General features: G+C 43.9%; 1 protein-coding gene across 4 annotated transcripts in view; it reads right to left on the reverse strand.

Annotated features, from left to right (window-relative positions):
• Positions 1-12,974, reverse strand: part of LOC120064415 (protein TANC1-like) — a 186,182-nt gene that overhangs the window by 54,476 nt on the left and 118,732 nt on the right. For all 4 annotated transcript variants that reach the window (XM_039014985.1, XM_039014984.1, XM_039014983.1 and 1 more), the window contains 2 exons: positions 12,463-12,685; positions 7,278-7,592 (listed from right to left, as the gene is read on the reverse strand). In XM_039014985.1, coding sequence (XP_038870913.1) covers positions 7,278-7,592; positions 12,463-12,685 — 538 coding nt within the window. The remainder of the gene's footprint in view (positions 1-7,277; positions 7,593-12,462; positions 12,686-12,974) is intronic.

A 12,974-nucleotide genomic window follows, 5' to 3' on the forward strand; every position in this document is an offset into this window, starting at 1 on the left:
GCATATAATCAATGCGGTGCGTATCGTTGCTCCAATGTGTACCTAACCATAAACATCAATGCCTTTCTTAAAATCAATACACAGAAATATATATTTTTAAACCTGCATATTTAGCAAAAAAGAAATCCAAGTTAGCAGGCAATATTAACCAGGTGAAATTGTGTCAATTCTCTTGCGTTCATTGCACGCAGAGTCAGTGTATATGCAACAGTTTGGGACGCCTAATTTGCCAGAATTTTACGTAATTATGACATAACATTGAAGGTTGTGCAATGTAACACGAATATTAGACTTATGGATGCCACCCCTTAGATAAAATATGGAACGGTTCCGTATTTCACTGAAAGAATAACCGTCTTGTTTTCGAGATGATAGTTTCCGGATTCGACCATATTAATGACCTAAGGCTCGTATTTCTGTGTGTTATTATGTTATAACTAAGTCTATGATTTGATAGAGCAGTCTGACTAAGCGGTGGTAGGCAGCAGCAGGCTCGTAAGCATTCATTTTCCTGCGTTTTGCCAGAAGCTCTTCGCTGTGCTTCAAGCCTATCAACTCCCGAGATTAGGCTGGTGTAACCGATGTGAAATGGCTAGCTAGTTAGCGGGGTGCGCGCTAATAGCGTTTCAAACGTCACTTGCTCTGAGACTTGGAGTAGTTGTTCCCCTTGCTCTGCATGGGTAACGCTGCTTCGAGGGTGGCTGTTGTCGTTGTGTTCCTGGTTCGAGCCCAGGTATGAGCGAGGAGAGGGATGGAAGCTATACTGTTACACTGGCAATACTAAAGTGCCTATAAGAACATCCAATAGTCAAAGGTTAATGAAATACAAATGGTATAGAGAGAAATAGTCCTATAATTCCTATAATAACTACAACCTAAAACTTCTTACCTGGGAATATTGAAGACTCATGTTAAAAGGAACCACCAGCTTTCATATGTTCTCATGTTCTAAGCAAGGAACTTAAACTTTAGCTTTCTTACATGGCACTTTTACTTTCTTCTCCAACACTTTGTTTTTGCATTATTTAAACCAAATTGAACATGTTTCATTATTTATTTTAGGCTAAATTGATTTTATTGATGTATTATATTAAGTAAAAATAAGTGTTCATTCAGTATTGTTGTAATTGTCATTATTACAAATAAAGAAAAAAATTGGCCGATTAATCGGTATCGACTTTTTTGGTCCTCCAATAATCGGTATCGGCGTTGAAAAATCATAATCGGTCGACCTCTAATTGAGACGCATCCAATGCAAAAAAAAAAAAAGATATCTTTAGCGTAAACTGACAGATTTTTATGGGGATTTTTGTATTATGCTAATTCGATTTCTGCGGGGCGCGTGTTAAGTTCATGTTTTAAGTATCCCTATATTTCTGTTATTATGGGGCTATCACTCTGTCAAGAGTGCGCCTGCGCAGGGAGTCTTGTTGTTGTAGTGTGTTCATATAGTATAGTAAACTTTAATAAACTGGAACCTTGTCGTTGTGTCATTTCGAGTTAACAGCACGGACCTCGACTCTAGGGGGTTAATAACTCAAAGTGCACATCCCAAATGGCACCATATTCCCTATGAGCCCTGGTCAAAGTAGTGCACTATACAGGGAATAAGATGCCATTTGGGACGAAACCAATTGCTACATTCCAGTGGAGGCACTGGGACTATATAAATATTCACAGAGTGTACAAACCATTAGGAAAACCAGCTCATTCAATGACATAGACTGACCAGGTGAATCCAGGTGAAAGCGATGATCCCTTATTGATGTCACCTGTTAAATCCACTTCAATCAGTGTAGATAAAGGGGAGGAGGCTTTTTAAGCCTTGAGACAATTGAGACATGGACTGGGTATGTATGTGTGCCCTTCAGAGGGTGAATGGGTAAGACAAAAGATTGGAATGCCTTTTAACAGGGTATGGTAGTAGGTGCCAGGCGCACCGGTTTGAGTGTGTCAAGAACGGCAACGCTGCTGGGTTTTTCACGCTCAACAGTTTCCTCTGTGTATCAAAAATGGGGCCGGCACAAATTGTGCAAAGCAACAGACGGACTACAGTGTGCCAAATGACAGTCCAGTACAACATTGGTGCACAAAGACCCATCAAAAAATGCACAACTTGTTGTACCTTGACACGAATGGGGTATGGCAGCTGATGACCTTACAAAAAAGAAGAAACAGCAGTTGCACTGGGCTAAGGAACGAAAACACTGGAGAATTGGAAAAACATTTCCTGGTCTGATGAATCCTGGTTCCTTCTGTTTCACACTGATGGAAGGACTAGGGTATGGAGAAAACCACATGAGTACATGCATCCATCATGCCGCATGTCAACATTGCCGGCTGGCTGTGGTGGTGTGATGTTGTGGGCTGTGTTTTCATTGCACACGTTGGGCCCCTTGATAAAAGTGGAGCATCGTTTGAATGCCACAGGATATCTGAACATCATTGCCAATCAGGTGCATCCCTTCACGGCAGCAGTGTATCCATCTGCGAATGGATCTTTTTAGCAGGATAATGCCCCATGCCACAAGACTAGGATTGTCCAGGAATGGTTCCACGAACATGACAGTGAATTCAGCTTACTGCAGTGGCCTGCCCAGTCACCAGATCTCAATCAAATTGAACATCTGTGGGATGAGATGGTACGAGCTATTCAGAGTAGAGATCCACTACCAGCCAACTTGACACGGCCTTGGGAAGCATTGGAGTCAACATGGGACAGCATCCATGTGGAACGCTTTTGACACCTTGTAGAGTCCATGCCCGACTAATTGAGGCTGTTCCGAGGGCAAAAGGGGGTGCAACTCCCTTAATGTTTTGTACACTCAGTGTATATATATATGCAATTGTTTTGCTATGCAGAATGAATGGAGGAGAAAGCAGCTTTACAGACATGTCCTGCTGGGAGATAATACAATTAAAGATTTATTCCATGGCTTACAAGCCACGAGAGTCAATCAAAAATGTGCAGAAATAGGCAGATATCCCCATGTCAAAAGTCCAGTCTTCCAGCAGGGTCAGACAAAACAATCTGCAGAGGAGGATAGTGTTAAAACTACTCTCATATTGTAGTTCTTAGTTTGTCTGTGTTTTGGACAAAGTATATTTGTGCATTCGTGGTGGGTCTACTATGTCCTGCTCTGCCCTGGGAAAACTGCAAAATGGCCATTTATTCTCAGAGCAAATACATTTGGTGGTTTGTTGAAATGAGTAAGATTTTGGTTTCCGTATTCTCACTCAGACAGGTGGTGTATTGGTATGGACCTGGACCTAGCCAGTTAGCCACAGCTTAATGAGCAAACAGTGCTGCCTGGATTTCCCACAGCAGCAGCTCTATGGCAGCAGGCCAGTCACGGTGTCCGCTGTAATCACACACACAGTGCAAATGACACTTCTGAGCAACACAGATACATTCCCTGTGCATATCTCACATTTTAACAGCGCTGTGGGACACTGGTTGATTGGCATTGGACAGATGCACCAATCCCACTAATTCACCCCCAGAGAAAAATACCCTTTGTTCCCGGGCTAAATAACCTCCAACAACCTGAGAAGGGGACAAAAGTTCAGAAAGAGAGAAGTCTAAAGGACAAAACAGGCTGTGGCGACGGACGGTTAAAAGCATTGGTCCTATCCCCTCTGACCACATAACATCAGATGTGACTTTTTTTAAATTTCCGAACATATTGAATCGCCACCGTTCGTAGACACCTAGCAACTACTGTGCACGGCTGACATTCTATGTGTGTCTAGTCCTTAACGGTTCAACGATGAGCCAGCAGAGCAGCAGAGAGACAGCACTAGCCTAACTCCTGGCAGGAACTCTGCCTCAGAGCGTGTTAAGGCGCTCCAATCAATGACAGCGTGACTTTCAGCACTCTGGCATCAATTTCATTACGACTCCTCTCCTCTCCGCCATCGGCCTGGATTTCCACCTCTGTCCCTCTCGCGCGCTCTCTATCATTCTGCTCACCACTCCTCTCTCTCCATCACTCTGCCCCTCCCTCACTTCCCCCATCACTCACTCTCAGTGTGTCCTACAGAGGATCATCAGTCCTGTAGGCTCTGGCTGGTTGGCTACCGCTGGATGACTGGGGGCTGTTGTCATGCTCTCCATAGGGACTGTGTGGTATAAAGCTATAGATAAGGCTACCCGATTCCCTACGTAGTGCGCAACTTTTGACCAGAGCCCTATGAACCCTGGTCAAAAGCAGTGCAATATATAGTAAACAAGGTGTCATTAGGGTAAGCAATCAATTATAATGGCTTCATCCAACTTCCTCGTGACTTAAAAAAAGCACAACGCAATGTTCATCATGGGGAAAGAAGTGAATGGGTGATTTTTCTTTTCACTCCTTCCGTCTCTCTCTATCACACGCATACAGTCACGCACGTGTACACACCATCTATCAACCCAATTAAGACATTCCATATATCCCACGGAGCCAGCCGCGCATAACAGATCCCTAGCCCTCTCATAAAAGAGCCAGGAGAAAAACATCAACTGAGTCCCAAATGGCACCCTATTCCCTATGTAGTGCACCATATTTATTTAACCGGGAAAGTCAATTAAGAACAAATTATTATTTACAATGACGGCCAGGCCTGGAATAGAAAAACAAAACAATGTAGGACAAAACGCATAACACAGAGAGGAGACACTAAGCAACAACACAAATACAACAGCAAACAAACAGGGGGTGTGTGTGTGTGAAGTAAAACCACATGCTTCCTTTCATAAGCTAACGCAAACTAGTGACATTGGGTGACAACTAGAAACAGCTACATGTCTCAACAACCTGTTCATCTATTTGTCCTTTCAACTCCTCCAGGAACAACAGGTCCTGGGGTTGTAGGTTGGCTTGGAGGGAATTCCAACACCTCGTTTTCGGGACTGTTAGTATAAAACAAGATTGTGATTTGAGCGTGTACGTATGGGACGCAACCCAAGCCCCACTCTGATGAATAAGGACGTTAACGTCCGTGTCCCTGGCCCCTGGTGACAGAGTAGGTTCATTTGGACCATAAATGAGCTTGTCTTTCCATGTCCTTGCTGTCAGCTCCCAGGGCATTGTAACCAACCATAAAATCAGAGGCGTGAATCCAGCTCAGTCCTCGGGGGCAATACTGCATAACAGTGACATCATCCTACAAACTAGAGCAAAGAAGGGGCCGTTGGGTCCTGGGCTGTTAGCTTTACGAGGTAGTGGGTGTCCGTGAGTCTGGGTGTTTAGGAGTGTGTCCATCCATGCTGTTGGAGCTACGTCGGACCAAAACAACAGGAGATGTAAAACAGGTTCTGGGTTATTGGAATAATTAGGTGGTTAACTGAGAGAGGTGTTTGTGAATTTTCTACACAATGCCGTGTATGCACTTCTATATTCTTTATATGGCAAGGTTATAGATTTGTCAGCACGCAGTAAAGACTAATGGTCACTTAGAGCAAACAGCGTGTGAAATCCACTATGTATGCAGCTAGCTGTAGGACACACACACACACACACTCAAACTCTCTTTCTCCCTCTCTCTCTCTCTCTCTCTCTCTCTCTCTCTCTCTCTCTCTCTCTCTCTCTCTCTCTCTCTCTCTCTCTCTCTCTCCCTCCCTCCCTCTCTCTCTCTATGCACTACACCTCTCTCTCTCCCTCTCTATCTATCTCCCTCTCTCTCTCCCTCCCTCCCTCTATCTCCTTCTTTCTCTCTCACGCTCCCTCTCTCCCTCCCTCTCTCCCTCTCACATACACACACACACAACCCCCCCACCCACACACACGACTGATCAAAGGCAAATGGATTGAAGATGATTCCATTGCTTTCCAAAGCTTTTGATAACTAATGGAATGAGTTTCTATTTATGAGAGGAGCTCTCCTGACAGAACAGATGGGGCTCAGTAGCTTTGCGGAAAGCATGTCGTCTGACAGTAACACATCTATAAATCGATAAGGGCAGTAGCAATATTGGAGGAGTGCTCTCTGGGTCCCCATGTAGAGTAAGATCTCATCTCACCAAACCCAGATCAAAGCCAAAGGACTGTTGTTGGCTAAACCAAAGCCCTTTTGCAGCCTGGCAACAGCAAGAAACACTCATGTAGAAACACTCCGGCTGCGCGTCCCAAATGGCAACCCTATTCCCTAAGTAGTGCACAACTTTTAACCAAAGCCACCCATAGGGCTCTGGTCAAAAGTAGCACACTACATAGGAAATAGGGTGCCATTTGGGACGGAAGCTCAGGAAACACTCCCTACATGCTAACACAATGCATCCTGCCAGGCTTTCAATCTCCCGTCACCATGGCATATAAGTGGAGCACAGCAGCTCCCTGCTAAAAGCACATATCCAGGGGGTTGCATTTTAAAGAAGGATGGTGCGTGGGGAGTTGAGGAAACAGGGCCAAGGTCAAGAGCAGAGAGAGGGGGAGAGGGAGGGAGGGAGAGAGATGGTAGGAGGAAGAGAGAGTGGGGGAGGAGAAGGGGAAGGGAGTGAGAGAGAGCGTGGGGGAGGGGGAGAAAGAGGGAGAGAGATAGAAGGAAAGGAAAGAGAGAGAGGCAGAGGAGAGAGAGGAGGAAAAGGGGGTATGACAGCTGTGTGGACATGGAGAGCAGAGCCACAACAGCCTGTTTCGTGAGGAATGCAGAACGGATCAGCCAGACACCCCTCTGTCCTCTGCTCTCTGCTCCAACATGGTGAACCCAAGTCACAACACTAAACAGCTGCCCCCGGTATCCACTTCCCTTCCTCCCGAAGAAACGGCACTAACAACCTTACCTCCCAATAACAAGGCTCCTCTAGCTCTGCTGAATTGACACGTCAAAGACTCGTCGTTGCCACCCCCCCCCCCCGCTTTCTCTTCTCCATCTCCCTCTCACACTTGTTCAGCTGGGAAATGAAAGGACACAGTTGTGTGTCAGTCAGCTCCACAGTCACACAGGGCACTGTGGCTAAGCTGGCTTTTTGGGGGACCTGGGTCAGGATGTTCTGTGAAGCACCAAAACTGTTGTGTTATAAAAGGGTCTCAGACTAACACCCTCCTTTCCAGGTCAAGATATCTTACTAAGAATATAATGCAGAAACAAAGTCAAGATGAAACAATCTGCAATTAAACTCCCGAGTCACATTTGAAGGAGGATTCTCTGAGCAAGGATCTAGGAGCCCTTCCTCTGATGACCCGATACCAAACTCAAACCAGTATACAAGTGCAGATAACTCAAACCAGTGTACAAGTCCAGATAACTCAAACCCTTCTCCACATCATGAAGCACCTGGAGAAAAGTGTTCTTACCTGCGACAGAGTTGGGCCGTGGCATCATGAGGGACGAGGAGGTGTGTGCTGTGGGGTATGGAACGGGGCCCTCCGGTGGGTGGCTTGGTCCTGCTGCTGCTGCTCCTCCTGCGGCCCCTGCTGGGTACTCTGTCCTGGACAGGGCGGTGGTCTCTGTGGGCCCGCTGGGGTCTTCCTCGGCCACGGGAGAGCACGTATCGACCCGCACGCTGGGAGCCAGGCCATGGTGCGCGCTGCTCCTCAGGCTGCCATCTTTACTCCATTCCAGGCTGGAGCCGCTGCGGTCATCATTCTCTGAGGAGCTGGTGATGGTGGCTGAGGGAGGGAGGGAGGGAGAGAGGGAGAGAGGGAGAGAGAGGGGTTATGAGTCTTTAGCGCTCAATCTCTTTTTCATTGACCTTTATCAACCCCCTCCACCTGATCTGATATTTACCGCTACATTTAGCTCCAACTAATGAGAGCTATCCAGCGATGGCAAGGGTGGGTAGATTTATGGCATTCATTTCCTCAATCCAGCTTCCCCCTAGAAAGTTTTTTTTCAGCTTGGTTTTAACCACCATTATTTCCCTCCTTATCAAAGGCCTGCTGAATGGAGTATTCCTCGAAAGCTGCTTTAATAATAGTGTACATAAAGTATGTTTGCCTCCAAACAGTATCATCCGTCCAACATAACATGGTCAAGCTGAGGTTGAATACTTTTGACCAAGGCCCATACTGTAGGTAGTGCACTATGTAGGGAGTAGGGTGACATTTGGGACGAGCCCTACATATACAGGTCAGGTCCTCTTATATGAAGAGACCACGAGAACACAAGATTTAGGAGGGAGAAAAAGGGGGGCTGGTGTGAAGAAAAGCCGACTTCTATTTTAGAGTTAAGACAGGTGTTTGCTTACATGAAAGCAAATCCCCTTTAATCCTCTCCTCAGGCCTGGCTGGTCATGCTAAATACAATCACTAAAAGCTGAGGGGAAAAGCAAAAGCCACCGACTGGCAGCTGGGCTCCCAAACAGGGGGATGCATCCCAAATGGCACTGTATCCCCTATAAAGGGAAGAGGGTGTCATTTGGGATGCACAATTGGGTACAGTCAGAGAAATGGGACCGCGTCTGTTTTCGGGAGCATTAGAGTAGACCTTCTGTACAACACAGCTAATCTGGATTTCTGAACGGTGCTGTGTGTTGCATCATCCCTAACATTAACATAACAAATACATCTGGGATAACTAACCTGATGCTTGCTTGTGCAAATATTCAGCATTTTGTAACATTTGATACTCGCTCATAAGCAGAATTTAATGAATCACAAAGATGGAACAAAGTGGTGTGAATGAACAGGTAGAATAGCCTTCTATCTTTACACTAGGTGCTTTATTGTCTCCTTGCTCCTCTGCTTTATAACATGAATAGATGGTTATGACCATGATTTACAGCATCACGCTTGAGCCTTTTACTTTCGGTTTTGGTCGACCAGCTTCAAACAGCTGTAAAAAATTATATTTGTTGTTATTGAAAAGATATTTCACAGCGATTTAGATGGTACAATGATTCCCTACACTATCCATGGCTTGTTTTCTCACATAAACTGAAATTGAGCAAACAGTGTAGAATTTTTGCAACCAGGAAATGACTGAGCGATTTCTATATTGGCCACTTACCCCGGGTTTCCACTAGATAACACAGCCACAAAGTCAAAACAGTTTTCCCATTTTGACAACAGAAGCCAGCCCACCAAGGCGAATATCACAGCCAATCACAACACTGGTGAGTAAGTAATACTGTGAAACACTATTATTCCACTATTGGCGGCAGAAATATTATGGACATTTTGTGAAATGACAATAAAAAATGATAAAAATTAACATAATATGCATAGTATCACGCCCTGACCTTAGAGATCCTTTTTATGTCTCTATTTTGGTTTGGTCAGGGCGTGAGTATTCTATGTTCTATGTTTTCTATTTCTTTGTGTTTGGCCGGGTGTGGTTCTCAATCAGAGGCAGCTGTCTATCGTTGTCTCTGATTGAGAACCATACTTAGGTATCCCTTTTTTCCACCTGTCTTTGTGGGAAGTTGACTTTGTTTAGGGCACATAGCCTTTAGCTTCACGGTTTGTTTTTGTAGTGTTTATTGTTTTGTTCGGCGTCATTTTTATTAATAAAACGAAAATGTACGCGCACCACGCTGCACCTTGGTCCTCTTCTTTTAACGGCCGTGACACATAGCACCTTTATTTACAACATGAATAACTGCTTATGACCATTATTTACTACATGAATAACTGATTAGGACTATTATTTACAACATGAATAACTGCTTATGATCCATTATTTACAACATGAATAACTGCTTATGACCATTATTTACAACATGAATAACTGCTTACGACCATTATTTACAACATGAATAACTGCTTATGACCATTATTTACAACATGAATAACTGCTTATGACCATTATTTACTACATGAATAACTGCTTATGACCATTATTTACAACATCAATAACTGCTTATGACCATTATTTACTACATTAATAACTGCTTATGACCATTATTTACTACATGAATAACATCTTATGACCATTATTTACTACATGAATAACATCTTATGACCATTATTTACAACATCAATAACTGATTAGGACTATTATTTACAACATGAATAACTGCTTATGACCATTATTTACTACATGAATAACTGATTAGAACCATTATTTACTACATGAATAACTGCTTATGACCATTATTTACTACATTAATAACTGATTAGAACCATTATTTACTACATGAATAACTGCTTATGACCATTATTTACTACATGAATAACTGATTAGGACTATTATTTACAACATGAATAACTGCTTATGACCATTATTTACTACATGAATAACTGATTAGAACCATTATTTACTACATGAATAACTGCTTATGACCATTATTTACTACATGAATAACTGATTAGAACCATTATTTACTACATGAATAACTGCTTATGACCATTATTTACTACATGAATAACTGATTAGAACCATTATTTACTACATGAATAACTGCTTATGACCATTATTTACTACATGAATAACTGATTAGAACCATTATTTACTACATGAATAACTGCTTATGACCATTATTTACTACATGAATAACTGCTTATGACCATTATTTACTACATGAATAACTGATTAGAACCATTATTTACTACATGAATAACTGCTTATGACCATTATTTACTACATAAATAACTGATTAGGACTATTATTTACAACATGAATAACTGATTATGACCATTCCTATGACACTCTTAAGCCTCCTCTTTCGGATACCCTCCCTTCCCTGGGTCCCACACGACAACAGCAGCTGAGGGTTTTCATATGTCACTCTGCATCAGTGCTCCACACCATCCCACCCAACGTGCTGTTTAAAAAATCAGTCAAATGAATATGGGCTTTCGAAGTAATTGATTCCCTGACTTATCTTATCCTGCTTCTTCCACAGTCCATTTCAAAGGCCCCGAATAGTAGTCATCAGAGCTGGGAATCAGTCTCACGGACACAGCGTCCCAAATGGCACCCTATTCCCTGCATAGTGCACTACTTTTGACCAGAGCCCTATGGAATATTGTGCCATATGGAACGCAGGCTACTTGGCTTCTCTCTCTGCCTTTTAAATAATCCAGAAGCCCTACTCACTGGGGGCAATGTTCCGGACCAATGTTATAGCTTGTCCTTCGCTCCCAAACAGAATTATATGTGTTTGAAGAAGAAACCTTTAGGCTGCTTGACTCAGCTAGAGGCATAGAGTTCTACAGTATTCATTCCACCGAAGAAGAAGTAGGTCCCAGTGATCTTAAGTAGTCTGGGCCATAGGCCTATGTGTCAAGCGTCTCAGACTAGGAGGGCTGATTTAGGATCAGTTTTGCCTTTTCGATCACAATAAATAAAATGACATGGACAGAGAGGAGCTGATCCTAGACCAGCACTCCTACTCTGAGATGCTTGATGCAGCTCTCTGTCTCAACCTGGACGGTACTGTAGTTATGTAGGCAGTAGGTAGGCACGGCAACGCGCTATTCACGCTGCTTCACTATGGCAGATACAATATCACAGCCAGCATGAATTATTTAGCAGCTGTGATATTGCACTGGGGGCTAGGGGGAAAATAAGTCACAGTAATCAATTATGTCAACAGGATTTGCACAGGATTTGCATTCGGGAAATGTATCACTGCCAACAAACCAAGTCTGGCTTGGCCACATAAAGGGCCACGATCTCGACAACAGCTTACCATTTGTCATTTAGATCAGCTATTGTAACAGGTTGTCTTTTATCTTCATATAGGCCTAATCTGTCTACCTGGGTGACCGTACAATAGGGGATAGAATCTCGATGTCCTAGTTAGACACCTCGGAAAGAAAGAGAAGGTTAACTGCTTTTGTCCTAGTTTGGTCCAAATCAACTGGAGCCTTGAGAAATGAACGTCACCAACCAGAGAAAAAAAGACTTTCGTGACAAACGGCTATGTAGGCCCAGGTTCAAGATTTCTGAATGGATTTCTAGTAGGTTTCACTGTCCATGAGACCTTTAAGCAGAAACCCCAGAGGAAATGAATACAGTGATAACTCATCTTCCTGTCAGCCTGTGTAAATCCCCAAATCTCCTAAAGTCAGTGCTACCAGACGAACAGAGAAGTCAACATGCTGTTGAAACTGTCACCACCACTACTCTCTAAAACACCACTAACAGCTCAATACAGAACTGATAAAACAGACACTGACAAAGTAGAGGAACAACATTGACACGTACACTTTTCATTCAGAGCATCCATACAAGGGTAAAACAAAGATGTTGGATTAAATGAAGGTTATAAGTATATATGTGTTATTAATGCTAGATTGGAGTGGTCAGGGTAATGCAGAGTTATCCTGTTGATGATGCTAGTGTCATGGGACATTCTAGGTCCACTCCTGTGGGCATTGTGCATAATGTGAATAGTACTGATGAAAGGCTGAGTGCTGGGGACTGAATGACGGAGTGAGTGAGATTGTGTCCCAAATGGCACCCTATTCCCTATAGTGTACCACTTTTGACCAGAGAGGCCCTGGTGAAAAGTAGTGCACTACATAGAGTGTGGGGGGGACGGGACGGGACGGGGGGACTGAGTGACTGACAAGCAGTCCAAGTGTCTCTCACCTATGATCCCGCTGTCCTTGCTTTCGAGTGTGGAGCTGGGGCTGATGATGGTCCCACAGGGGCTGGAGTGACTCAGGGGAGGTCTGCCGTGACCACTGCTGCTGTGTCTGAGGCTGTGGCTGGCGTTGCTGTTCAGGGTGGAGCACGGGCTCTCTGTGCTGGGGGACGTCGTGCTACTGGTCAGACTGGAGCAGGGACTGATACCCTGACCAGTCACTGAGCACTGCAGGAGGAGGAGAAACATATTTTATTTGGCTTCACTGATCCCACATGGCAGTCAAATCTACACTGAGTGTACAAAACATGTCTCTTTCCATGACATAGACTGACCAGGTGAATCCAGGTGAAAGCTATGATCCCTTATTGATGTCACTTGCTAAATGCACTTCAATCCGTGTAGATAAAGGGGAGGAGACAGGTTAAAGAAGGATTTTTAAGTCTTGAGACAACTGAGACATGGATTGTGTATGTGTGCCATTCTGAGGGTGAATGGGCAAGACAAAATATTTAAG

This window comes from Salvelinus namaycush, chromosome 19 (genome assembly GCF_016432855.1).
Source record: "Salvelinus namaycush isolate Seneca chromosome 19, SaNama_1.0, whole genome shotgun sequence".
In the NCBI taxonomy this organism is placed as follows: Eukaryota; Metazoa; Chordata; class Actinopteri; order Salmoniformes; family Salmonidae; genus Salvelinus; species Salvelinus namaycush.